The 27575-nt window shown below is 36.1% G+C and overlaps 1 protein-coding gene across 2 annotated transcripts in view; it reads right to left on the bottom strand.

Moving 5' to 3' along the window:
• Nucleotides 1-27575, bottom strand: part of USP24 (ubiquitin specific peptidase 24) — a 119921-nt gene that overhangs the window by 54055 nt on the left and 38291 nt on the right. For both annotated transcript variants that reach the window (XM_064493542.1, XM_064493543.1), the window contains exons 8-30: nt 26243-26308; nt 24044-24118; nt 23087-23245; nt 21831-21945; nt 21535-21638; nt 20827-20934; nt 20537-20632; nt 20284-20445; nt 20036-20083; nt 14770-14877; nt 13968-14117; nt 13204-13335; nt 11792-11903; nt 10231-10307; nt 9102-9242; nt 8870-8923; nt 7747-7862; nt 5044-5110; nt 4803-4913; nt 3990-4088; nt 3722-3895; nt 851-936; nt 586-679 (exon numbers count right to left, since the gene is read on the bottom strand). In XM_064493542.1, the coding sequence (XP_064349612.1) occupies nt 586-679; nt 851-936; nt 3722-3895; nt 3990-4088; nt 4803-4913; nt 5044-5110; nt 7747-7862; nt 8870-8923; nt 9102-9242; nt 10231-10307; nt 11792-11903; nt 13204-13335; nt 13968-14117; nt 14770-14877; nt 20036-20083; nt 20284-20445; nt 20537-20632; nt 20827-20934; nt 21535-21638; nt 21831-21945; nt 23087-23245; nt 24044-24118; nt 26243-26308 (2454 nt within the window). The remainder of the gene's footprint in view (nt 1-585; nt 680-850; nt 937-3721; nt 3896-3989; nt 4089-4802; nt 4914-5043; nt 5111-7746; nt 7863-8869; nt 8924-9101; nt 9243-10230; nt 10308-11791; nt 11904-13203; nt 13336-13967; nt 14118-14769; nt 14878-20035; nt 20084-20283; nt 20446-20536; nt 20633-20826; nt 20935-21534; nt 21639-21830; nt 21946-23086; nt 23246-24043; nt 24119-26242; nt 26309-27575) is intronic.

Below are 27575 nucleotides of genomic sequence, written 5' to 3'. Positions count from 1 at the left end.
CTGAAATACAAAATTCATAACTTAGTTCTAACAACTTTGTTCTAAATGAATTTACTCTGAGAACATAATTAAACAATACTATAGATAAAACGTATTTTATATATATATATAAAACTATCAAGGAACAAAATTAAAAATTAAAATGAACTTTAAATATCAACTGGAAAAAATAAACGATAATCCATTTATGCAAGCAACTCAAACATACGCACAATCACACTGAGAGAGGCATCACGACAGAAGAAAAACATCTCAGCTGAATCAGTGCTAGATTCTGACCCTAGACAAGACACTGCACTGCTCTGGGCTTCGCTTTCCTAATATAAAACAAGAAGGAGGTGGAAGCAGATGATAATAAAGGCTCTTCCAGTTCTAAAATCTGATGTCAGTATTGACCACAGACACTTAAAAAGCTAACATGAAGTTCTGATTTCCATTTGCAGCAAAGGTATTTTTCTAAAAAAGAAAAACTGTTATGGGAAAGATGGTATCATATGACCTTAATGTGATACTGTATTTTATCTTCAACTGAACCATGATATAAAATTTCCATGCCTGTTAAGTAACTATCCAAGACACCCTTACCTTTCTTCCTAAAGAGTCAAGTTGATCAAGGGCTTCCTGAATGGCTGGATCAGTGGGTATTAAGAGCAGAAGCTTTCGTACTCGTAGAGTTATCCTGAAATTTTTCAAATATAAATTTTTTTCACATAGACCACAATTCCAAGAACGAAGTCATTTACTATGGGATGTGAAGTAATACACATTTTGAGTGAAAATTTATTTGGTTCCCTAACCTTAATAACATTCTCTCTTTCAAGCTTCAAAAAAAAAAAATATATATATTTACCTTGGCTCTTCTAGGTTGGCCAGCTGGTAAAGCATGTCAAATACATTACAAACAAGTGCCATCACGACACCAGGGAGGGATTTCTCCTGAGGGGAAAAGCAAAATACAAACACAAATTTACAAAAGAATTTTCTCCTTTTCTGATCAAAGGTACAAACACTAAATTACTAGTCCTTAAATTCTGGTCACTGCAAAGCTTGAGGGACACAGAGTGCTCGTCTGCCTTGAGGAACAACATGCAGGAGCACAGAGTGAGGGGCCACCACCTGGGCTCACTTCTCCTGCCCACCTGCTGGTGGAGGGGCTAAGGCACCAAAAAGCAGAGAGCAGAGGAGGTAAAACAAAGAGCAGGAGGGCACCACGGAAAGCTGATCAGAGCTCGAACAAATGAGGCAGAGTGAGTGAAAGGCAAATTTAAAGTGATATATACATACACGTATACACACGCACTCATACACAACACATAGGTATACATATAATTTGAGAAAAAGTGGTTATCCTGTTTTTTCTAAAAGTGAGAAAAAGAAAAAAGTGGATACAACTGTAGAGAAGGGATTCAGATGTGATTTAAGTACTATGTTCTGGTTATAGGAAATAAAGAAACTAGACATCACTATGGAATGTATTTATATTCAGGAAGGCTTTTAATAAATTCAGGATAAACATGAGATAGTTTAAAAATATTTAATTTGAGGATGTCAAGTACATCGTTTCTATTGTTGATAAACTGTCATAATACTGCTCTGAGTGGGATTTTGTTCTTAAATTCTTGCTACATGTAAGTATAGTTACTTTAAGAAACCCCCAATACTAACATGAACTCTGCAAAGTTTCATGGTACATATAGCAAGGCTATACTCTCTAAGTTAGAGACACAGGCATACAAAGAACTGGAATTAAATGAAAGGACTGTATACAATAACTATGAAAAAGATCCTTCTCCTTCATTTAAAATCCTTTACTTCACATGAGGGCTAGTATTATCTTACTTTCCAGATGGTAAAAGGATAAAGAGCAGGACAGTCCTATCAGTTTTGTATCCCTGGTGCCAAGCTCAGTTCCTGGTATAGAAAAGGCACAAAAAACCTGACTGACTCATAAAGTCATTCAACAAATACTGACTGCCTATTATGTCTGAGGCACTGTTTTAGGTGCTGGAAATATAGCAGTGAGCAAAACAAAGGTCTGCTCTCACGGAGCTTAAATTTTACTGGGGAGAAAGAGAGACATTAAACAAGATAAATATACAGTATGTTAAACAAAAATAAAGGAGGGAGGGGAAATGAGACTTGCAGGAGTAGGAATGGGTTGAAAATTTAGACAGGATTGACACAGAAGGCTCACCAAGAAGGCAACATTCGAGTAAAAGCTGAAGAAAGTGAGAAAGAACCACCTGGATATCAGAAAAGCGTGTTCTGGACTCAGGGAAGAGCAAGTGCACGGGCCCCACTGTGTCTGAGGACCAGCAGGGAGGCCTGCACAGCTGAAGTGGTGAGAGCGAGGGAGGGTCATGGGGGAAGACCTCAGAGGGGCACCCCAAGTAGGCCCTGTAGGTCCCAGGAAAGACTCTGCCTCTCCCTGGCTCTTAATCTGAGTGAGATGGGAGCCACTGGAGCATCTGAGCTGAGGAGTGGCACAATCTGACTTCTGTTTAAAAAGATCATGGGCTGCTGGGCACCATACAGAGAAGAGGCTGAATTGGTATGAGGGTAGAAGCCGTGAGACCAGTAGAGCACTACTAAAACCCTCCAGGTGAGGGATGATGGCTGCCTGGACCGGTGTGGAAGCTGAGGAGGCAGAGAAAAGTAGCTGGATTCTAGATGTGTTTAAAGGCAGAGTCAAGGATTTGATGATGGATACGGGTATGAGAGAAAGAAGGGGCACAAGGACTTTGACGCGAGCAACTGAAAGAATGGAGATGGTGTTCTCTGAGATAGGGCAAGGCTGGGATAAAGAGGTTTAGGGGAGGGGGGAGGTGGTAAGAAAGGGGCTATCAGGAGGCTCAGTTTTAGATGTATGAGGACTGTGTACCTATTACACGTTTAAGAGGAGATGCTGAGTAAGAGGTGGGATCCACATATCTGGACTTAAAACTAAAGGTAAACACTGGGGAGTTATCAATACAATATATAAAGCTTTGAAACTGGATGAGATTCCTAAGGGAATGAGCATAGACAGAGGAGAGGGCTCAGAGGTCCTTGAGCCACGGAACTCCTCTGTACAGAGGTCAGGGAGATGAAGAGGAAGCAGCAGAGGAGACCAAAGAGGAAGAGCCAGAGAGGGAGGGAAAGCCAGGTGAGTCCTGAAAGCCAAGTGGAAAGAGCATCTAGAAAGGAAGTGATAACGTGGATCAACTCCACTGAAATGTCAGTAAGATGAGGACTGGGAGGTGGACATGATGGATGACCTTGCAAAGAGCCTGATTCTTTTCAAAGTGGGTCACAAGAGGATGGTAAAGAGAGTTTAGACAACTCTTTCAAGGAACTTTGCTGATTTGGGAAGGAGAGAATGGGGGCAGGAACTGAAGTAGAAGTTGGGGTGAAAAAAGTTCAAGATGGCAGAAATAATACAGTGTTTGAATGCTAATGGGAATGACCTAGTAGAGGAAAATCAATGATCAGCGAGGAGAGATGTAGGAGAGGAACAGCAAGCAGGGGCCAGGCAGAATCGTTTGGTGACTCAGGAGATTCGATGGTTTGGAAGACTGATGAACCTCAGTGCTGATCCCCAGCACTCCTCAGTAACGCAGCTCTGAAGAGGCAAGACTCATCTGACAGAGAAGGACACAATCATGTAAATCCATACGGGCCGAAGGCAAAACTTAATGATTGTGAAGTCCCTGTTTTAAAGTTGGAACATGTCCCTCAATACCTGCTCCATGGCATACGATGAACTAAACACGCCACTGCTGCTGCTGCTGGAGCTGGCTGAGGAATCCGCGGAGCTCCCAGATGGGGTCCCACTGCCAGACGTCTTTACTGTGAGGATCTGTTCATCAGAAAAGCCCAGCTGGTGGAGTAGCTTTTGATCTTTATTCACTGTCAGCTGCAAAAGGTGGTTTATTAATTACTGACAGGGAAAGGAAGAGGAAAATACTGGTACCAGACTAAAGTGTCACAAAACCTTTATCTACACCTACCAGACTGTCATTTGTAAATATCTGTATATTATCCACTGGAGAGCACAACTGCTTGGCTATCTTCCACCGGACACTCCCTATGGTTTCATTACTGTGAGCCTGTAAAATAAAATTAAACACTGTTGTGAGTAATTCGCTTAACTTATTCATTTGAACAACTGTTAGCGAGCATCTCTTGTGTACCAGGCACTGTTCTGAAAGCTGGGAACACAGCAGAGAACCCAAAGACAGAAATTCCTGTCCTTGTGAGGCTTCCCTCCTGCTGTAATTAAACATTCTATTCCATTCCCTCCCCATCATGCATGGAATAAAATCTCAAGTCCTTCTTCCACTGCAGTGTCTTCCACTCTTTCCCGGTCTCACTGTGCTTGAGTCACACCAGGCACCTTCCTTGTCAGTGAACAAGCCAAACAAACTCCTACCTCAGTGCCTTTGTACCTGCTGCTCTCTTTGCTAGAAATGTTCTTCCCCAGAAATGGCTTACTCTGTCACCTTCATTCAAGTCTCTGTTCAAATGTGACCACCCCAGAGACCTTCCCTGTGCATCCTTATCTAAAATATGCCATGTGTACCCATCTTATCCCCTGTATTCCCCTTTCAATCTTTATAACACTCATCATCACCTGATATATATTTACTCATGTGTCTGCTTACACCCTGTCAGCTTCCTTTCATTTCAGGGCTTTATTTTAAATGTGTTTATTACCAAACCGCTTTTAGAATAGTCATTCATGCAGCTCTGTCAATCAACAGTGTTCTTATGGAAATAACAAGACAATATGGAAATGGCTTCAGGGCTTAAGGTAAACCTACCTCTACAGTGAAGGTATCTTTGGTAGACTCATAGGTAACATTAAGAGTTAAAAGATGTCCATGAAATGAAGCACCATGAGGTAGAATAGTTCGTGGAACAGAGTAAAAATCCTTGAAAAAGATACAGTAAGTCAAACAAGTGAGATGCACAGCACACTGTTAAATATCTCAAAAATACACACCTAACCCATTGAAACTAGTTATAGGAGGATAAAGTTGCTTAAAAAAGAGAGAGGCTTACCTCTATAGTGATCACATAGCGTTCTGCCAGAAGCAGCAATCTTTCAATTATTACAAGTTTAGTGGATCTATGAATTAAAAAAAAATTTCTTTTGAACATACTTGGAATGAATTGCTGTGAGCTCAATTTCAGTCTATTTCACCAAAACCACAATCAATTGGCCCTCACTGGTCAAAGACTGAAATTTGCAGACTAAACTTCCCTTCACCCAAGGGGGAGGTGGTTCAAGCAAGTCACAGCTGTTGCACACAGATGGAATAGGGAGAGGCCTGCCCTGCCCACACTTCCTTTCCTCTCCTTTTCTTTCTTCCTCTTTTTAAAAATAGTTGCTCCATAAATAGAGGACCTGGGTCTTCAGGCTTATTTGTCTACCAGTACACTGAGAATGAACAATCAATGAGTTTGACTCTCACAATCTCACAATTAAAATATGCCACTAATTCTGTAAACATATGGAATCTAACAAAGTTTTGAACTGCCTGAAATCTAGAAGACAAATGCAAACCATTAAGTATGCCACAAATAAGTTACTGCTTGTTGTAACTAGCCTAAGAATGAGGCAGAAGGACAAAAAAATTACTCATCTGTTTGAGCGAATATTCTTATTCACAGTTAAAGCATACAGTAGAAGAATTTGTTATTCCAAGAGTTTTCAAAAGAAATCTTAAGAATTCAACACACATCAAGAGACATAACCACCTCTGGAACAGAAAACACACAGCAAGGAACTGCAGAATTCTAACAGACTCTAAAAACGAGCCCTGGGGTTTCCCTTGGTCAGACTTAAGGAATCTTACTTATCCTGGAAATACTAAGACGCCAACATTCAGCAGCTTACACGGTCACAGTTCCACACTTTATTAAACACTACATGTGTTAATACTGACAGATGGAAACCCAAGTGCCCTTAATTTAAACACTTACTATCCCAGAGAGTCTAGGTATTTCATACAGGTGTATTTCTAAATCTGGAAAGTTTTCAGATTTCCTAACAATAGGTCTGGTATGCTGATTAGCAGTATTGGAAATTTCACTTTAAAAAAAATTGGTTAAATACATTTAATAGTGTTCTAAATTCTTTCAGTCTACAGGCAGGAGCTAGAATTTGATATTCAGATAGAAAACCTTTAGGAAATATTTAAGTACTATAATAAGTGAACTGTTGTGTGAATTGTTTTAATTATGCCTCAGTGATGAATTAAATCACAGACAGCATTTCAAAACACTGTACAGATGAGAGAATAACTCCTCCCCCATAAGCTGATATCAGACTAAAGTGGTGAAATGAGATTAACTATAGTGTACTGGTCCAAAGGCAACTCTGATGTTACATATTCTTATTAACTCTGTTTAGAGTTTACAATTAATTAGAATATTTAAAAACTATCATGTGGTTTTGTTCTGTAACAGTCAAATATGAAATAATTCAGAATAAAAAGCATTTAGAAATGACAAAAACACACACTTATTTTAAAAAGTAGCAGTTTTGGAAATCCCAATACAGTAGTTCATAAATGTATTTCTAGTCTGGTTTGTTAGACAAATGAATCATTGAGGACCTAGGTCATAGAGATGGACTATATTTTACAAACATGTAGTTAGGAATTCTTAATGAAAGTCTATTTGAAATATACTCCAAGAATGTGGGAATGCAAAAGTCATGTTAGTATTCTTATCATGGGTTGAATCTATCATCACCAGTTTAAAAAGAGGTCCAAGGGTTGAGTTTTATTGGCTTCTTTCATATTAATAAAGTACACAGTACTCAACTCATTTTAAAAAAAAGAATGTGAACAAAGATACTGCCTTGATTCCTTTTCTAAAGTAAGTCTTTAAAAAGAAAAGAAATATCCCCCACTGTAAATAAAGATAAGTAAATAAATACATACATAAATAACACGCTATAAAATGATTCTAGGAGCAGAGGAAACTGTATGAGCACCAATCACTAGAGGGCAGCAGAGTGAGGCACAGAGAGGGAGCCCTTCTCTGAGCATCCACCAAGGTTTCCTGAGCATCACTGACTGGGGGCTGCTTATCAGCAATAAAGGCTCACAAATACCCACAAAAGTATTTGAGTTACTTCAATCTAATGTTTCTAAATACTCATCTATTCTCCTTACTATATCAAAGAACTATACCAAATACTGAACTCAGATTTCACTGGTAACATCTGAAAACACTCAACAAAGCAATGTGATTAAGAGATGTCAGTTCAAAGTTTCAACACATATTTGAGGATAAAGTTCTTATTAAAATTATTTTGAAAAATCATTTTAAGCAAATAACATTTTAACTATGATTATATCATAATGTACAATGTTAATCATATTCCACTTCATTTTGCTAATACTATTAATGCCCTAGATTTGACTATTCAGGGGAAGAGCTGTAAGATATCTAAGCAAATACTTCAAACTTGAAAAAAATTACTCTTCATACAATGAATATATCGTATCTTCATTCCATCAGAAAGAGTAGGTTACTCATGTTATACAGAGTAAAAGTAAAAAGAATCAAATAAAATACATGATGGGAAACATGTAATTTCCCAGGATATGACTGTTTGAAAAGTTATGAAATAAAATAAGGAAGTAAATAATTGAGAGCTCTTCAAAGGGAAAAAAAGATTGCATTTTTTTTTTTAAAAGCTGATCTGTGTTTACGCATTGTGTATTTGCTATAACTTCTGTGATCACTCACCTGTACGGAGACTGAACTGATGTGGCTACAGTTGGCATGGCAGTTGCTGTAAGCATTTTTGTTGCTCTGGTCACAGCATGTGTTAGAGTGGGGCCACCAAGTGCTGAACTGGCTGCCTATGGAACAGGAAATCAGCATTCCATATCAGGGTTTCTCAACCTCGGCTCTTCTAACACTCTGGGCTGGAAACATTTTTGTTGTAGAAGACTGCCCTGACTTCTACTCACCCTCTAGTTATGACAACCAAAAAGTTCTCCAGACATTGCCAAATGTCCCCTAGGAAGTAAAATAACCTTCAGTTGAGAACCATTGTTCTACATGTGTTAATTCTTACATGGTAACTCACTTAGGGGTACTTGAATATATTAAATGTTTTTATGATGAAATATTTGGATGGAAGTCGCAACTTGGAAACTCCTGTACAGATTCATCACCAGCACATATTCATCACCAGAAAGTTAAACTTACTGACTTTTGGGGGCAGTAGCACTTTATGCTTTTGGAATATTCTTTATTAGATTAATATTTATCTTTACTAGATAGTAAGCTTAAACAAGCACAAAGTAGAAATGAAGATGAATGTTTAATGCTTTAACCATCATGCTGGAAATAAGGCACTGGAAATATATATGAGGTAGTATTACATCACAGGATTCTAATGGACAAAGACAATCTATACCACCTACTACTAGGGTCCTGCTGCGGCCTTTAATAGTGTTTATGACATAAATGAGGTGAAACATGGGGAAGGATGGGGAAAGAAGTGCGTGCTTGTATAAAATTTCTGGACAAAGAATCTATTAGAAACGTGGAATGTACAGCAGGCCTGTTTTCTGAAGGCAGTTCCTATACCCCAAAAGGGGATGGGTTGGGGGCAGAACAGGGAAGAGGGATGGTGGAGGGAGAAGAAACAATTTCCCGCAAAGTAACACTTCTACGCTATGGGCATCAAAGCAAATGCCTGTTCCCTATGTCCGCAATATGGTACTGTTGGCAAATCCTTCCAGTAGGATCCAGCCACAAATATCAACATTATACATGATCTCAAAATATAAAATTAGAAAAAGAAAAAAGACCCAAAGCATTTATTTTAAAAACAGGTTGAATAAAATTTGCTACTCACTTCTAATCTTGTATAGCAATCAGCAATGAATTTCTTATGTAATGATACAGAATCCTAAAAGTAAGAGGTATATGGAAATTAAAATTAGTCTAGCATTTAGCTGTAATCACTATTAAGGATAAAATGTTAAAATAAAGAAGCCCAACTTTCAGGCATGCTAACTTATCAATTAAAAGTAATTATAATTTCCTGCTTTTGTGTATGTGAGTAACTTCTTTCCTTAAATACCCACCTTCTTTAACCTAGGATTTAGATTAATGTAACTGTAGTTTATGATTAACTGAATAGCTTCATTAGCAATTTCTTCATCAGGTGATTCCATGGCTATTTTCCAAATGAAATCCATTCCTATCAATTCCAGCTTTTCTACATACTGTTCAAAAGAAAAAAAAATTTATATAGCACACCAAGGTCACAAAATGATAGGCAGTTATTTTGTGCTACATTTTAAGTCCACACCTCTTCAATCAAGTTCAATATAAATTAAGGCTGCAAAAACTAAGCTACATATGAGAATATTATTACACTGATGTGAAACTTTAAAACAAAAAAGTATCAACAACAGAAATACTGGGCAACTTCCATGGAACCAGGACATGGAGATTTTTCTCCAAACATCCCTAAACCCAAGCTGGAACTCTACCCAGATGGGCTTACTGAAGCAGAAACAGCACAGGTATAATATGGGCACCATCTCCAGGGGCTTTTCTTCAAACAAAAGAGAGTCAACCTAGAAGTGGTTACTACTCACTGGGGCTCAATCTGGTCTTTTCAAAGCTTAGTTAGAAATGGCAGGATCCAAGGCTTACAAGATCTTGTTAAAAATTCTTACCACCTAGGAAGTCAGGTTGTGAGTGAAACAGACTTGGAAGAAGAGTCATTTTTTTGTCTTTCTTTTAAAGATGCACATGTAAATATAAACACAAGCTATATACATTCTATAGATCCATTTTCCTGCTTCCTTGTCTGTTCTTAAAAAACTTCCCTCTCAATCCTTGCCAGTGCCATCCCAGAATTAAAGATTTTGGTACTTTTTCAGGCAGGTATGAACTGCTGGATCTGAGAGGTTGAAAGCTTAGATGAGGTATCCCTGCTCTGCATTTACCTGGCCACAGGAGCGCTGGGTGCCCTGGGTCAGCAAGAAGCAAAGAGGGACCTGACAAGTCACTAGTGCAGGAAAAGGAGCCTCCTTCCTCCCACTCTAAGAGAAGCTCTGTCATCCGTGCAGAAGACTGCAGTCAAGGAAGGTACTCATTCTTTTAAAAAATCTGTTTTCTCTCAATTATGACATACAGTTTTTGCCGAATATCAAGTTTTACTAGATTATCCACATTATCTAGTTTTGAAAATAACGTCCTTACCAACTGAGCTCCTTGTCTTTTCAATCGATGATCACAGAGATTCACATTTTCAAAAAAAGTCTTAAATAAGTTAAAACCTGAAATTACAGAATGTCGGATAAATTCATGCACTTTAGGTAACACAGATAATCAATGGAAAAACAAAGCATATCAAGAGCTAACTCTTAGGACAAAACACGGGCATAAATTTTCAAGACTGTGGATTAGTCCAACAGTCTCTTAGATATGGTACCAAAAGCACAAGCAACAACAATGACAAAATATATAACTGAACTTCACAAAACTAAAAGCATTTGTGCTTTAAAGGACTATCAAGAAAGTGAAAAGCCAATCCACAGAATAGGACAAAATATTTGTAAATATATCTGATAAGGAATGAGTATGCAGAATATATGAATAACTCTTAAACTCAAAAATAAAAGGGCAAAAAAACCAATTTAACAATGGGTAAAAGATTTTTATAGACATTTCTTCAAAGATGATATATGTGACCAATAAACCCATGAATAGACACTCAACATCCTCAGTCATCAGGGAAATGCAACTCAAAACCACAAGATACCACTTTACAATCACAAGGACGGCTAAAATATAAAAGACAGTTTGTAATAATTATTAGAGAAGATGTGGAGAAATCAGACCCTCATATATGGCTGGTGGGATTATAAAATGGTACAGACACTTTGCAAAACAGACTGGTAGTTCCTCAAATGTTAATTATATGATACAACAACTCCACTCTTAGGTATATAAGAGAAATAAAATCCTCTGTCCACACAAAAACTTGTATATGAATTCCTATGGCAGCATTACTGATAATCAAAAAGTGGTAACAACCCAAATGCCCACCAACTGATGAATGGATAAACAAAATGTGGTGCATCCATACAATGAAATATTAGTCAGCCATAAAATGGAACGAAGTTCTGATACATGCTACAACCTGGCTGAACCCTGAAAACATTATGTCTCAGCATAATAAAAGAAGCCAGGTACAAAAGCGACATATTATATGAGTCCATTTATATGAAAAGTCCAGATTAGAATAACCCGTAAGGGCAGAAAATAGATGAGAGACTGGGGAAGGGCGAGTGGAAACTGCTACATGGTTTCCTTCTGAGGTGAGGAAAGTGTCCCAAGATTAAAAAGTGAAAGTTGAACAACTTTGTGAATATACAAAAAACACTTATTGTATCCTTAAAAAAAATGAATTTTATGGCACGTGAAATACATATCAATAAAAAATTTCAATTAAAAGAAACAATTAAAAAGATTTCCATACTCTGACAAATTTTTACCTTAAGTGAATCCTTTTTGTACTAAGTAATTTCATGAAGACAGTTTTACAATTATCAGGCTGTGTAACTTAAAAATACCATTCATATAAAAAGGAACTTGTCTATGTATATAAACATATGTATATACAGATGTGTCTTTATACGCATAGGGCAAAGTCCAGAAGGATATCTCAAACTGTTCAGCTTGAGAAGTGGACTGAGAAGAAAAGTATAAAATTTCTTACTTTAAAGAACTGAAAAAATGATTTTAAGTTTTTTCCTACCATTCATAGTGATTTCATATGACTCCAGTTTAAGAATTTTCTCCTTGAAGAGCTGCTGCTGAACATCACTCTCAAGATCATGCTGCCCCTTTGTAAACCATTCAAAACACATCTGCAGATCAAAGACAAACATTACCCTATAACTGGAATCTGCTTCAGGCAAATACATATTCCAAGCTGGGAAAGTAAAGATAAATAACTTTAAATTTTTCAAAAATTTATATTGCCGTAATACTACTCAAAACTGAAATGCTTGTGACTCTAAACCTAAATAAAGCAGTTAGTTACCAGCAATCTTTCCCCTAGATAATGAAAATGCATACTCAAGACTTTTCACTGAATTTTATTTTACACTTCAATTTTTCTACTATCATTTATTAATAAGCCTTACTATGTGTTAGGCACTGTCACATACTTAGTTCTTTTAACAATCCTATGAAGCAATTAACATTGTTCTACAAAATGACATACGGCAACAGCAATTCACTGTTACAAAATGTCAAAACAGGTGTGGTGCTCCTGGTTTAATCCACTTTCAGCCGTGTAACTGTAGTTCTAGAGATCTGTCTAGGCATTCTTTTTTTTTTTTTCTTTCCATTTTTTGGTTTTTGTAGGTAGAACTGTTACAATTTGACTGCACGTGTACAATTTATTGCATGTAAATATGTATACACAATATACTTCACATACTTGATTGATTGTCTTTTTTTTTTTTTTTAAGAATTAGGTTTAATTATTTATCTTTTTAGAGGAGGTACTGGGGGTTGAACCCAGGATCTCGTGCATGCTAAGCACGCATTCTACCACTTGAGCTATATCCTTCCCCCCATCTGCACATATTTTAAAAAATTTACGTGTATGTACTGTTCATTGTTTCTAAGAACGTTTAGAGCTTTAGCTTTTTAAACTTACATGGTTATCAACGGAATAAAGCCAACCACAAAATAAGAATTAAAAAAAAAATACATACACCTGCTATTAACAGCAACATTATTTATAATTTAGGCATTACTTCTTTATAGTGTTTCTTGGGTACAATATTATTACAAGAACTCAAAGTTTTCTGTTGGTTAACTTAAAATTAGTTTCATGGATGGGAAGAAAATTAAAAGATACACCAAGAATTCATTAGCTGTACTCACCTGGCTGAATTTGATTTTATCCAGAATGGTATCAAAATTACCAAAGAACTCACACACTTGTTTATATCACAGATATATATTATATAAAATATAATACCTTTTCAATACTTACAGTTCCTAGCCTATTAGTATACATGTATGCTTAGTGAATTGAACAGTGTTTAGAATTGAAGATGTGAGACACATACAAAGATGTGAGACACACACAAAAAGTCAAATACTGTTAAGTCCCACTTCTGTCTTATTTTATCCACAATACCATTTTCTTACCTCTCTATCTAACTCACAAACATCCTGGCCAGTCACAAGACACTCCCAGATTTCCTTGGCACGATTCCAACCCAGATACAGAGTAGCTTCTTGCAAGAAAAATGCCAGAAATTTTAGATGGGCCTCTAAATACTGGAAAAAGAAATAATGCTAATTAGTTAATTCCAGGCATTCATATCTAAAAGCGAACTTAAAAAAAAAAGCTTTAAAATTAAAACAAAGGTTCATGCTTTTTCATATAACTTAGGGTATAAAGTAAATGTGAGAAATCTGTTTACAAGTAGTCAGTACAATGTGGCAGAAACTACTTGGCGTCTATTACAAACTCAGTTAAGTTTAGATGCCAACAAAATAAAATTTCAGCAATCTTAGAGTAAAATACCACACACACAACTGGTGAGTTAAGATATTTTTCTGTTTTTTAAAAAACAATCTATTACTAACCAACAGATTTAAAAAACATGTCATTAGCCACAGAATTGACAGTTATTATTTCCGATCAAAGACAAAGAAAAGAGATTTATTTTACCTTATTATATGGAGTTATCTCAGGTGATTTACTGAAAGATTTACCCACAAATATCAATTTTTCTACTTTTATTTTGAAGTGATTATCGTCAAGATACAAAACTGTTCCCCCATGACAAAGATACCTCATGATACCTCTTCAGAGTTACTCCCAACAAATAATAATTTTACAGTTCAAGTGCAAAAAGGCCAAACGAATGCTGTAAATCACAACACAGAAGCACAATGCCAGATACCTCCCGGTAAGTGTAACGGCCATCCACCAGTGTCGAGCCAGTTAAGCCTCCAGGTCCAGCCACGGCTGCCGCAAGGCGATGACAAGCTATCAAACTTCCTGTTACCAACTTCACTATTTCAAAGTTTTTCTTCAGGTCTTGAATAATGCTCTTGGCAAAAACAACAAAAAGAAAAATGGTAGGAGAATGTGCAGTTATTTTGTCAGTTTAATACAAACTTCTATTTTAGCATGCAGCTGAGGAAGAGGAAACGTAAAAATTTCTCCACTCACATTTCCTACATAAAGGTAAATAAAATCAATCTGGTATGTACTAGGGAATTACTCCAGAATTAATATACTTATGTGGCAATTTTTTACTTCTAAAAGATAATCTTTTTAAAAAAGAAGTTTTTCAAAAGAACTATTTCACTTCTTGCATACTTTTCCAGATCTCTCTTCCCAAGTCTACTACACTGAGGAAGCTCCTTCAAGCAAACTAATGTTTTTGCAATATAAAGTATGTCTTTGAACCTTTTCAAACAAATCTGTAAAATATCATTCTAACTTTTAAATACTGGCTTATTTCAGTAAATTAAAAAAATAAATAAGTGAGTTAGGGGTATGTCAAAAGAAAAGCTCCATAGAAATGAAAGCAGAATGATTGTTACATTCAAGATTATTGAATAATATAAATGAATTACATTGATAATCATAAAATTACAAAACAGTCCCTGCAGAACTCAGCAATCTTATTGATGTTCTGTTATCATAAAAGGTCACGCAAGTAACTGCATAATGATCAAATACAGCCTTGCTCTTACCTTGTCTTGCTTTTGATAGGTTTGTTTTATGAATGACCGGGTGATTTCATGTAGCTGACGCAAAGCTGGTACCACCCATACAAACTGGGGATTATTAAGCTGAGATGACTAGAGTTAAAAAGAAGACACATTAATTAAATTTAGAAGTAAATGGTAGATTAAACTTATTAGCTACAAAAAATTTCCAAGTCAATTAGGTTTTATTGCTATGCATTCTCTATTTTTGTCTTCATATTGTGTATTTATAGTTTATCACCATGCACTCATAATTCAGTCTTCAACTTCTTATTCTGCATGCAATCCTAAGGTCAAGAACTGCAAACAGGAGTGGATGTGAAGTGACAGTAAATGTACAGGGGTACATCAGCAAAAAAACAGACGACAAGGAATTAGCAACTTCAGAGGATAGATTAAGTAGCATAGGCTGCTAGGATATGTTGATGTAATAAAATAAACTGATGGTAAAAGCTTAACTTGGATAATACTGAACTGGCTGAGAAGTAAAATGTTATAAAAATACGGTTTTCTATAATTGTATGATCAAGATACTGATAGTGGTCTAAATATTGAAGAAAATATTCATGATCTGCTTGTATTCCCTAGTTAAAACAGTTTTATGAGATAATTCTATTTTTATTAATTATTACAGCCACTTTAGACTTATACTTTATATTTTTCAAAACACTTACAAACATGTTATTTCTGAAACTGGTATATGATAATCCAGATCTTCAAAGTACATATCTGAAAAGTATGATGTTCATGTGATACTCTTTAAAAAGAGAACTGCTTTTTAATAAGTAGTATCTTTCGAACTATGAGATTTCATTACAAAATTTGTAAGAATGTCAGATTAAACACTATTAATCATTTGCTCAAGTAACTCTAAAAAACTGAGTAAAAGTTTAAGCCCTTAGCATTTATTTTAAAAACTGTATCTTTTTTTAAAGCCTTCTCGCTTCTTCAAGTCTTTCTGTAAGACGAAGATGCCTATAGGGCAGAAAAATACTTTTGATGTCATTTATAGAAAAATGTCGTACTACTAAGTATGTAAATGTGAGAGCTACTGCCAAAATAATACTGGCTTTCCTAGAGATTAGCCAATCAGTCAGCAAATACCATATTTCCTGGATTCTAAGATATAGGTTTCATAAATTTAAACATTTCTGAAGTTGTCACTTCTTACAATTATGTTGAAAGAAACTTACCAGCCACTAGGCATAGGAGTAAGTTTAGATATAGTCGTCCTTACCTGAGTATGTGCAAACGTAGCTGTATACAAAGGTATGTGTTCATCTACCCATCATTTCTGTTGCTATGTGGCAGAGTTAGCACCAAACAAGGATGGCTCTTTAACTTAAATTTGGGTCACTGATTTATTTCTTGAACGATATCAAAAAGATTACGCTATGATGTAGCACTGACTAGCCTGTCATATCTATCAGTTCAATTAAAAGCAAAGAAAACTGCCAGTTGTCTCAGATTAAAGCATTTTTCAAAGCCAGGAGAATTTGGTGTGACAGACTCATACCCTGTGAAGGGCTATATCATTAAAAGTCTCTCTGTCCCAAGTTTGCACCTTAATTCAAGAGAAACTGTTTAACTTGTAGTATACATAACTGAAGGAAGAAAAAAGCAGCTTGAGTTTTACAAAAAAAAAAAAAAAAGACAAGGACACAAAACGCCATGTTTTTCAACATGCCTCAAAATTCTACAATCTTAGAGATTTCAAGTAAGTCCAAAGCACTACACTAGATAATGAAAAGCAGTGTGCCACAGTGACGCTGCATGTATTGGATTAATCCTGTGATGCACACTGCAATCACTGGCATCTTAGAATCAGAGAAATAAGGTATATATTAAAGGCCAACTACTTGCAAGACTAGCTAGAATATTTCTGCTAAGATATAAAAGCTGCAAAATGACAGAGATTAAAATTCTAAGGCTTAAGTCCAAACTGATACCTTCCAAAAGGATTACAAACATTAGGATATAAATATAAAACCCTTTAGTAAAAAATCAGGTATATTAAAAAGTATCATGATCAATTAAGTCAATTACAATTAATTTTTTTAACATTAAAAATTATCCTTTGGAATCTAAAAAGTATTTCTGGAATAGCCTTTCTAAAGTTTAGCAAACAAGACATGTTATTTATTCCATCGTATCTAGCACATTATGTTGCTAAGTTACAAGAAAAATTTGAATCACTCTTCTCCATTTACAAAAGGGGCAAAAGACTATGGTAAACAATGAACGTATCTGATGATGTCTGATAACGAAGCTGAAATTTCTTAAGTAGGAGTTAATGGTATATCCAGATTAGACTCTTAGTGTTAGATGAAGCCTTAGAGGTCAACTAGTTTTAGCCTGCAAACTTATGCCTAAACACTCCTTACTCACTTGTGTTAAAAGACTAGTCTCCTAGTATTTCCAGTGATGAGGAACTCAGGAGACAGTGCATTCTGTATCAGACTGTTTTCATAGAGAGTTCACTGATCTATCGTATTGAAACACGCCTTCCCATAACTTCTTAGGAGACATAGAAAGTAAGCTGAATCAAACTTCTGTAACAACCCTGTAAGTATCTGACGAAAGTTTTCATATTCTTTTCTTGAGTTCTCTCTTCTCAAAGGTGAGTATCCCATTTCCTCATCTGCCTTGTTTTTCCAGACCTCGCCATTGATCTAGAATCAAGGTTAGAACTTTTACATGGGAGGACATTTTTTTAAAAGGTATTTCCTCCTGTGCCAATCACATCACTGTGAGACTGCATTGAGGGCATCTTGCTACTTTTACTTTCAGTTACATGTTTTGGCAGATGGAGGCCACTCAAGTATGGGTAAATAACGATTTCAGTGTCCTCATAGGTGATGGAGAGGAAGTAAGAGGAAGGGAACCAACATTTACTAAAAGGCTGCTGGGAACTGTGCTAGGAGGCCTTAAGATAACAACTTAAGGAATATGCAAACATCACTAATTGAATAAAAATGATTTTTTTGGTTTAGTAATTTTTTTTGGATGAGTACATTTAAACTTTTTAATTGAAGGAAAAAGAAGTGAAATAAGAGGGAAAGGTTTGGGGGCAGACAGTGGAAGGTATAAAGGAAGCAAAGGAAAGAGGACCACGGAAGCCAAGGGTATCCTGGCAGAATCTACAGAAATAAAGTTAAGAAATAAAGGTCAGAATTTCTGAACACAACAATGGAACTTGGGGATTTTAAGAGTGTCAAAAGCAGAGGGAAAGGGAATCAGTTGTGGGAGTAGAGGTAGCTGGGGTAGGAGGGGAGTAAGAGGTGGGTGATCTTGTCTTACCCTTTGCTTAGTTTCTGTGTAGCCTGGCAGGGAGACATAATCCCCAGTCAGCCCACCTTGCTGCCTGGCAGGAAAGGGCATAGCATAGAAAAACACCTTTAGTGGCAGTATATAACTCACCCCCCTGCCTGGAGTCATATCCGGGGGCTTTGATTTTCCCACTGCCCCCCTTCAGCCATGTGTCCTTTAAGACAGTATCTGCAAAAGCACTCAGTCAACTGAAAAGTGCTGCATAAGTGCAGGTAGTATTATTTGAAATGAAAGAATGGTACACCAGAATTTCTTTACTGGGAGCAGTGGGATATAAAAAAGGAAGAATATTCCTTTCAAGACTCACAATATGACTCCAAAATTCTCCGTTACTTTCTGAGCTTTGTTATAAAACAACAGACATGAATGAAGTGACTGCAAAGAGAAGCAACAAAGATGCAGCGATGCCACTGGCTAGAAGGGCTAAGTAATGCTTGGCTGTAACAAGGAAGGAACAGGGGTCAGGAAGGATTTTCTGGTTTCAAAAGCCATTTCCTTGGAGGGAGGAAAAAGTCCCTTCAGCTCTGACCTTCATACTTACAAAGAAATGTATCTGTTACTGCGAAGAAAAGACCATTTTCTATAGATACCTTTCCCTCTTACTATTAGTAGTGGAAAGTCTAAACTTCTATAACTCTGGATGAGTTTCAATCATAAAGACAGAGGCTGCTAAATTATTTGAATAGCTGAGCTGAGAAAACTGGAAAAATTCAAACTGTATCTGAGTAGAAAGAGAGCAATGTTGTTGAATTAAAGGACTAATTAATCATAACCTGAGCATTACCAGCTCCAGTTTGTGAAAAATTTTTAATGTAGAAAATTCACTTGATCAAATTTCAATGTTAGAAATATAACACACAAAGTTCTTAAATGTCCCCAACTAAACTTTATGACCAAGTTTAATTTAAGAGAGTAAAAGCCTACTGAGTCACCGAGGCCACTTAACAAGAGCTGAGTCTCTGAATTAACCAATGTAAATTAGCTGTATTCAAGATCTTTCAAAGAAATATTTAATTAGGAAAGCCAAGAAATATGTTATACCAATGAAATTATTAAGCCGATAGCTATTTTCCCAAAACTCTCTCTCAGGTTAACAGCGAAATGAAATCCCTCTTGTGAGGCTTTACGTGTCATCTGGGCGACCTGAGGGCCCACGTGGGAGGAGCACCGCGCTCTGATCAGAGCGGCTGCACCCACAGATGCCCGCTCCAGCGAGCAGCAATGGTGATCATCCCTCTCTGAGGAGAGCCTTGACCTTTAAGGACTAGAGCAACAGCAGAGCTACAACTGTCACTGCCCATTCTTCTGCTAATCGCCCTTTCGAAGGACAGTTCTTAAGTCCAAAGAAACCAGGAGGCCAGAGCCCTGAGGGTAGGGCTTCCACAGCACCAGTCACTACTAAGTCCTACTTCCAAAATCGAGCCCCAGCAGCAGGCACTCACTCAATAACCGTTTGGCTGAGGAATCAGTTCAGGAACACATCTGCATCAAGCCCTAAAAATGACCATGTGCCAGTACAGAATGAACCTCCTCCTTCCCTCTGTCTCTCTTCTCACTCTATGAATGTTCCTCCATTTCTCCCTTACGGGAGAAAAATGGGCAAGATATTTGTTCAGAGTCTTTTGTGCTTATTCAAGTTGTGCATACTTTGGATTTAATTTAAAAATAAGTAGATTATGAAAATAATAAAATTTCTCTTTGAATGTGACCCTGAATTTTTTTCCCTTTGAGAGTCAGTAACTCCCCAAGCTTTAAATAATAAAGCACAGGTCATAAACAAGTATTTAAATAGCAGTTTAAATGTGAATATTATTCTAAGAAACACTAAAATATACTGTTATCTTAAAATTATGATGCAATTTATTAAAAGGAATTATTAAATTAGTGTACCTTTTAGTTGGTTCCACCTGCAAATTCTTACCTTGAATCCATCCTTCTTGTTTTTTTCCAAACCTGACCATTCTCCAGGCTGAAAATTAATTTTATGAGAAATATAAGTAACTTGGTAAAAACAGTACTAATAATTTCTAATCTTGGACTCTAAGGTAAGAGTTTCCAGATAGGACATTTAGTTTAATTTACATAATAGTGGGGGAAAGTTATTTGGCTCTAATTACTCAGATAATACTATTGCTATGACAACAAAACTAGTCCAAAGATAAAACCAACCCTTTTAATATCTTCTATGCACTTAATGATGTAGCTTCTCTTGATTGCTTCTTTCACTGCATACGCATCACTGAGGATTGTCAGGTGCTCCTCCAAGGCCTGCTGAATAAGGCTACTGGGCAGTGTTGGGAGATGAGCCAGTTCCCAGAGGACATCTAACACCTATGATAAACCACATGTGATAAGCCATCCCATATGCAAGTAAAGCTGCTTTAAGTACTTGTAGCTAGAAAAATTCATTTGCTTCTCCTGCCTTTCCAGAAGTAGCCTCAAAGCGAGCTTCCCGGCCTATTCGTCCAATCAGGCTCAATAGCTTCTGCCTTACTCTGTCGCTCTCAGTCTCCCAGCTCTGTAGAACGGAAAAGACACAGGAATTGTTTCACAGTCCAATTTTATCACACTGGCAAAACATGCAAAAACTTTAAATTTGAGCTAGAGAAGTTTAATAAAGTAAGAAGAGCAATGAACATTGCTAATTTAGAGGGAGGAGACCTCAAAATGAACTTTTTTTAGAAAAATTTAAAAGCATGTTTGAACACATACCTTCTGAATGAGAACAAACAAGTGATTAAGCTGATCTGAATTAAATTTGACAGCTGCTGCAGCAATAATAGTGTGGATGTTCTCAATCACAGTAGATGATTGTCCAGACTAGAAAAGGAGACATTGGGAAAAAGTTAAGTCTTGGAACTTGGAAAAACCCAAGTCTTTTCCCTGGCGATTTACTGAAGCAAAAGCAAAACAGTAACAAAGACAAACTGATTCTAGTCTCATGAGCAAACACTTACATGAGACAGTTGGCAAGACTACTGAAGCAACTATTATTAATAGCTATCAGTGGCCTTATTTAAATTCCAAACAGCATTAGATCTTTTAAAACACAATGTAAAAAAAGATGAGAATCAAGTTCTCAATCTGATATATTCATTTCAAAAGAACAAAATATTTTCAACCAGCATAAAAAAAAAATTAAACCCTACTCTTCAAAAAAACCCAAATAATAACAAAAAAAATTTAAACTAATTACAAGAAAAACATACTCACTTTTAGCACTTTATAAGTGATCTTGAGGGCCTCAGTTGATTATTATCTGTCTCATTTTTAATTTTGCACATAGATATTTTGTGACTTCAATTAATATTTATTTAATCCATGGGCAGTTAAGTCTCTGCTTTAGAGATTCACCACCCTTCTCCCTCTCTGATAAAAAAAAAAGTCAGCAAAAGACAAAAATAATTCTGATCAACTTACCTGTATCTTCCAAATTTTAGTGAGCTCATCTAAAGACAATTTACTGCCCAAGAGTTCAATGATTCCCTTTATACGATCACAGTACTGTGCTTGGTCTATGTTGCCTAAGAGAAGAAACACCAGAGAGGCAGATAGATACAGTGAACACTGGCTTTCTAAATACAATTCTATTAATTGAGAGCAATATTAACCTGCTGTAAGGTTTGAAGGCTAATACAGTCAAAATGACAATTTCATGCTTTTATATACAAAAATACATTATTTATGTGTTGGGTAATTTTTTTAAAGTGACTTACCTTCTAATGCAATTGACAGAACTGAGTTCTCAACTAGCCAATCTAATAATCTGTCTGTATCTATAGCATTCTTCACAGATTTGGATAAAGTGCTATCTTCTATTAGTTTGGTTACCTAAAAAGACAGTATTATTGTGACTCAATCTAATGCAAATATTCATAATCAAAATCTTCATATATATTTTGTGACTGTTACAGTGTTACAATGTGGTCTAAAGATTAGCCAAAATATATCAAAGACCAATTATTGGAAATAACAGACTACTTATTTGTGATGTCTTTTTAAAAAGAACATGGAGTTTGCACTCCCTGGGCCACTGCTGATTGGCTCAGGGGTGAGTATCTGACCCAAACTTCAGTCAGTGAACTCCTCCAAATTCTATACCTGGGGATAGAGATAAAGTGCCAGTCCTGCCCTGGTGATGGGAGCTACCCAGGGACATGACGTCTATCACACACAAGATGTCACTCTGCAGGTAGAGAGCGAACAAGGCCATCATGCTCTGAAAAGCAGAGCTAAGACCTGGACAGAGTCCTGGCAGTGGTCAGGTCTCAGATTCCAGTTGCTCCTGCCACCTACATGTGTCCCTGCCCTGACAGGGTATGGCTAGTCAATCTCTATTCATGTGAGATATCCCAGTCTTTGTCCATTAAATTCCTCTTTTGGCCTTAGATGATTCAAAATGAGTTTATTTCACTTACAGCCAAGAATCCTAATTAATACAAAATGAAGGAAAAGAGCTGGAATTATGGTTGAACTGTATTGGCTCCACTTGCCACTCACCAAAACCGACTATGCTCCTGTAAAGTTTAGGAAGCTATAAAAAATTACTCCTGTCACTTTGCTTAGACCATCACTTTGGTAGTCATTTTGTTTTTGCCCCAACCCCAGTTAGGTTTGGTTTACGTAAACGTATATCTGAAATCTAATAAAAGGAATTGTACACTTAAAGAAAAAAGTAAATCTTAAACTATATATTCCAAGGAATTATGTTCTAGGAAATTTCACTGAAACACTAAATATTTCAAATATTTCAGAGAATGAATTTTGAATATAATACATATAAAAAGATCACTTTATTAACAATTATAAACATGTATACCATTTTACATATAATCATTGTTATGTCTTTTTGTAGGATTACAAGAAATTAGTGTTATTTCTCAACATTTTTACATTGATAACCACAAGTTTTGGAAGAACTTCCGTAAAGTGTCTGTGCTTTAAGTGTTCCAGAAACAAATGCAAAACTTACTTCTTTGAGGGAATTCATTTTAGCACTAAAATGTGGTGATTTCAGCATGCGCAGTAGGATGTCTAGTCGAAGGTCATCCACGACGGTCACCAGATCCGGTTGGAAGCGCATGCAGAGTAACTTAATGGCAGACAAGAGCTCAGGGATGCTAACCAATCTCTTTTATTAAAAAATAAAATAAAACAACACACACAAGCACATACATACAAAGATTAACAAAAAAAGGAACCATGAAAACATTCTGATGTCTATTCTTACAAACACAAAGGAATACAGGACATTTTCAATAACAATGGTCTAGCGGTATCTGATATTCCACATGGTCAATTAGCTACATTTTCTTCTAAACAAAAGTTAACACGTGGGTGAGCAAAGAAAAGGGAAGGGCTCTGTGAGAAATTCAAGGTAGACAAAATAAATCATGTCAAATTTAAATGTTAAAACTGCTTCAAACTTTGGATCAGCTTTCCTTCCTCCCTCCCTTCCTTTTTGAGTTTTTTTTGGGGGGGGAGGTAATTAAGTTTGTTTGTTTGTTTGTTTATTTATTTATTTTATTTTATTTTTAATGGAGGTACTGGGGATTAAACTCAGGACCTCATGCATGCTAAGCATGCACTCTGCCACTGAGCTGTGTACCCTCCCCCTGGATCAGCTTTTAGTACTTAAGCTTCTTCAATGCTATACCAATTATAATACTATCAAAATCAACATGTTAGTAAAATTAGTTAATGGTATCACTTACTGAGAACCCTACATTCATTCTATTGACTGAGGTAACATTAACCTCTTGGTACTTCAGAAGAAACATTTTTTGGTTATGAAATGTAAACTTAATTTGAGGTGAGCTGTATGTGACCAGAATCCAAAGAGCAATGGTGTCTGAACCTTGCTCCAAGTTCTGGCTCTCCTTCCATGGACCAAAAGGCACTGGGGCCACCTGACTGGAGAGAGCATTACCTTGTCTTTGAGGTCCTTTTCCTCCACACTCCGCACATCCTGGATCGTAGTAAGGATGACTGGGTCTAGCATGGGCTGCAGAAAAACAGTGCTACAGTTAATAAGGATCCCTGAATCTGTCCCAAAACTGGGGAGGAGAAATTTCGTCAGTCACATTTCACAAAGAAGAGGGTGCAATGCAAAGATCTGAATTCTAGTATCAGAGCTGCCACTAACCAGCTAATACCATCCCACGTAAACCCTTAACTGACTCTGTGCCTCAGCTTTTTTAATATCATACAGGTGCAATCCCTGTCTTTATTATCTTATAAGGGTCCTCTGAAGAGCAACCAAAGATACATGGACTAATTTAAAACACTGAGCATGAGTATGTATTATTTTTGTAATACAGTACTATGCATCGGATTAAAAAATTAAAGCAGCACAGCCCACGAAACAGATGCTGTTATACGCACTTTTGCTTGCTGGTATAAATGAGGCCTACAGATAAGACTCATATGACACACTGCTCCAAAACGGCAGCATAACCAGACAGTGGACTCTGAATAGTATGTGAGAAACAATAAAATATTAGCTAGATCTAAACGATCTAGCCAAGTAAAATAATTTTTAAAACTTATCTGGTGATAAGAGAAGATAGAAAATATTTGGCTGTCAAAGCCAAGAAGATATTAGCAATGAATTAAAATGACATCTGGCAATCATCCAAATAGAACTTCTTTATTTACAGTTATGCCAACTACAGAGTGAGAACTGAGGGCTGTCAGGGTAAGAGGCAAGTCACACTGTTCTTGTCAGCATATGCCAGTCCTGCTGAATTCCCACTGCAGCTCTGTGAGACAGGCATGATCGTTATCACTGTTTTATAAACAAGGGAGCCAAGGCACAGGTGTCACATGAAGTCTTCCAAAGTCACACAAGAAGCAAGCGGTAGACATACCAGTTAATTTATATAAATATGGTATGAATTAATTGCTGAATGAATTTCAGGTTGGATAGTTTGATATAATTAAAATAAAGTTAAATATGCTTTGGTTGAAACTTCATAGACTTTTTTACTCTTTTAAAAGTATACTATGTTTAGATATAAAACCTGGAATTTCTAAAGAACTTAGTATTAATTAGCTGCTGGGAATATTTATACTAAATCTCTCCATGTTGCAATGCATGGGTCAAGAGCATGCATTTAAAAATTCAATCCTGGACCTGATCATTAAAAAGCCAATTATTAAATTATTAATATTTATTATTAAATTACTAAAAGTCAAATCATTTTACCTCTTTATGCCTTAGTGTTTCAGCTACAACACAAATGATTATATTTGCATGCTTAACAAGTGAAAGTTGTTTCTAAAAAGCTTAATATCCAGAATGAAGAAATATGTAAGTAGCCATTCTGTTTCATTTAAAAACCTTGCAGTATTATTTTGATATCTAAAGAAGGCACTTAAAACTTAGAAACAGAAATTTCCAGAACCTACTAAAAAAAAAATCATATCTCCCTTGTTAAAAATGGCCCTAATCAAATGAGGTATTAGAAAGAAGGAATAGTGCATACAAAAACATTTCTCTCAAAACTTTCAAAAGTTTCACAGATTTATTTTCATAAGAAAATAATAAATGAAGGAATTTCCGTATGACAATTATTCCGTAAAACTTATTAACTGAAATGGAAAGGAAACTAGAAAGTGTTACAGGCCCTAAGCATTAGGAAGCTGAACACTCACAGCTTTGATTATCCTATGACCTGCTGACTTACAATCTGCAGAGACAGGAAATCACACAGGATGTGCTGTTAAACTTTTCTTCAGCACCAAGTGACTTGGCTGGTAAGTGAGCCTAGCAGACTGCTCAACACTAATGGCACTGAACCCTTAAATAAGCCAGTGAAGAGAGGAGGGTTATATGCCTATTTCCTGGTTAAGGAAGCGAAGAAAAATATATGTTATAATATGTAATTATATTTGATAAAATGATAAATTAAAAAGGTAAATAACCTTAAATGTTAGCTCTCTCCTGTATCTTAAATTATTAATCATTTTTATTTGTCTTCTGATATTATTTTCACTACAAGGATAGCTAATCTGAAAAAAAAATTACAAATTAGGCACAATTCTGAACAACCTGATAACAAGATAATTTTTACTGTCTGTGTGCCTTATATCACCTGTGAAGTAAATGTTCAACGGCTTATCTTACCTGTACCACCGAGGAGTTGAGGTACTCTGCACACACTCCTAGGGGCTGCAGCAGTGCTGAGACTGCCTGGAAAAAGACAGTGAAGGCGAGAAACAAGTATGAGCAATTTTCTTCCTTTCAACATTAAACAAACCCCTTTCAGTATGTCAGAGAATACTTTATGCTCTTGGACAGGGAGGACTGATATAAAGATGTCAATTCATTTAAATTTAAATTATTGTAGTGTAATTTAAATCCTAATATGCCAATAAAACTTCTTTGGAGGCCTGGATGAGGTGATTCTAAAGTTCACTTTGTAGAATAATAAAAATTATTTGAAAAAGGAGAGAATAGTTCAGGAAGGAGTGAAATGTGTCTTTAACAAAAAAAATTTAAGACTTTGATGAAGAAAATTATAAAACTTTACTGAAATACATGAAAGGCACAAATAAATGAGGAGATACGATGTTTTTGAATGGAAGGGACCAGCACTGTGAAAACATCAATCTTCCACACCTATAAACTGAACACAATTCCACATATCATCTTGGTGGAACTTTCTGCAGGAGAATCTGACATGCTGACTATATTCAGAAGAGTAAAAATATGTGAATGATTAAAAAAATTAGAGAAAAGAAAGATGCTGAGCAGAACTGGCACTACCAATAATTAAAACAGAAATGGCCAGAGGATGGCTGAACGAATGAATGGCTGGAACAGAAGTCCAGGAACAAATTCAGGTGCACATGGGCCCCTGACATTTGATAAAGCAAACAAATCAAAATAGTGAAGAAAAACTGCATTATTCATTAGAGGATCTTACAATTAGTTACTCATTTGGAAGAAAATAAAATTAGATCTCTATCTTATATCATATATATAAGTAAGCTCTAAATGAGCTCAAAAACTAAGTTAAAAAAATGAAACTGAGTAAGAATAAAATGAAATGAGTATTTTTATAACTCTGAGATAGGGAACATTCCCCAGGCAAATCAGAAAACTTTGAAGCTATTAAGGAAAAAACTGGGTATATAAAAATTTTAAAGCCTCTGTAGAGCAAAAAGACACCATCAATAAAAATAAAAAAAGAAGCAAAAGACTGAGGGAAAAAATTTACAAATACACAGAACAGACATGGCATCGATATTGTTAATGTAAAAAGAATTCCTAAAAGTTAATAAGACAATCAATACAAAGAGACCTATGTAACTAGGTCAAATCTACAGAGGAAATGCAAACAGCCAATAATCATATGACAAAGTGCCCAGATTCATAGGAAATCAGAGTATTACAAATTAAATCATAAAATACCACCTTTTTTTGGTCCATCATATTGGAAAATTAAAGAATGACA

This window comes from Camelus dromedarius, chromosome 14, assembly GCF_036321535.1.
Source record: "Camelus dromedarius isolate mCamDro1 chromosome 14, mCamDro1.pat, whole genome shotgun sequence".
NCBI classification, from domain to species: Eukaryota; Metazoa; Chordata; class Mammalia; order Artiodactyla; family Camelidae; genus Camelus; species Camelus dromedarius.
This window is presented reverse-complemented; position numbering and strand designations above follow the sequence as displayed.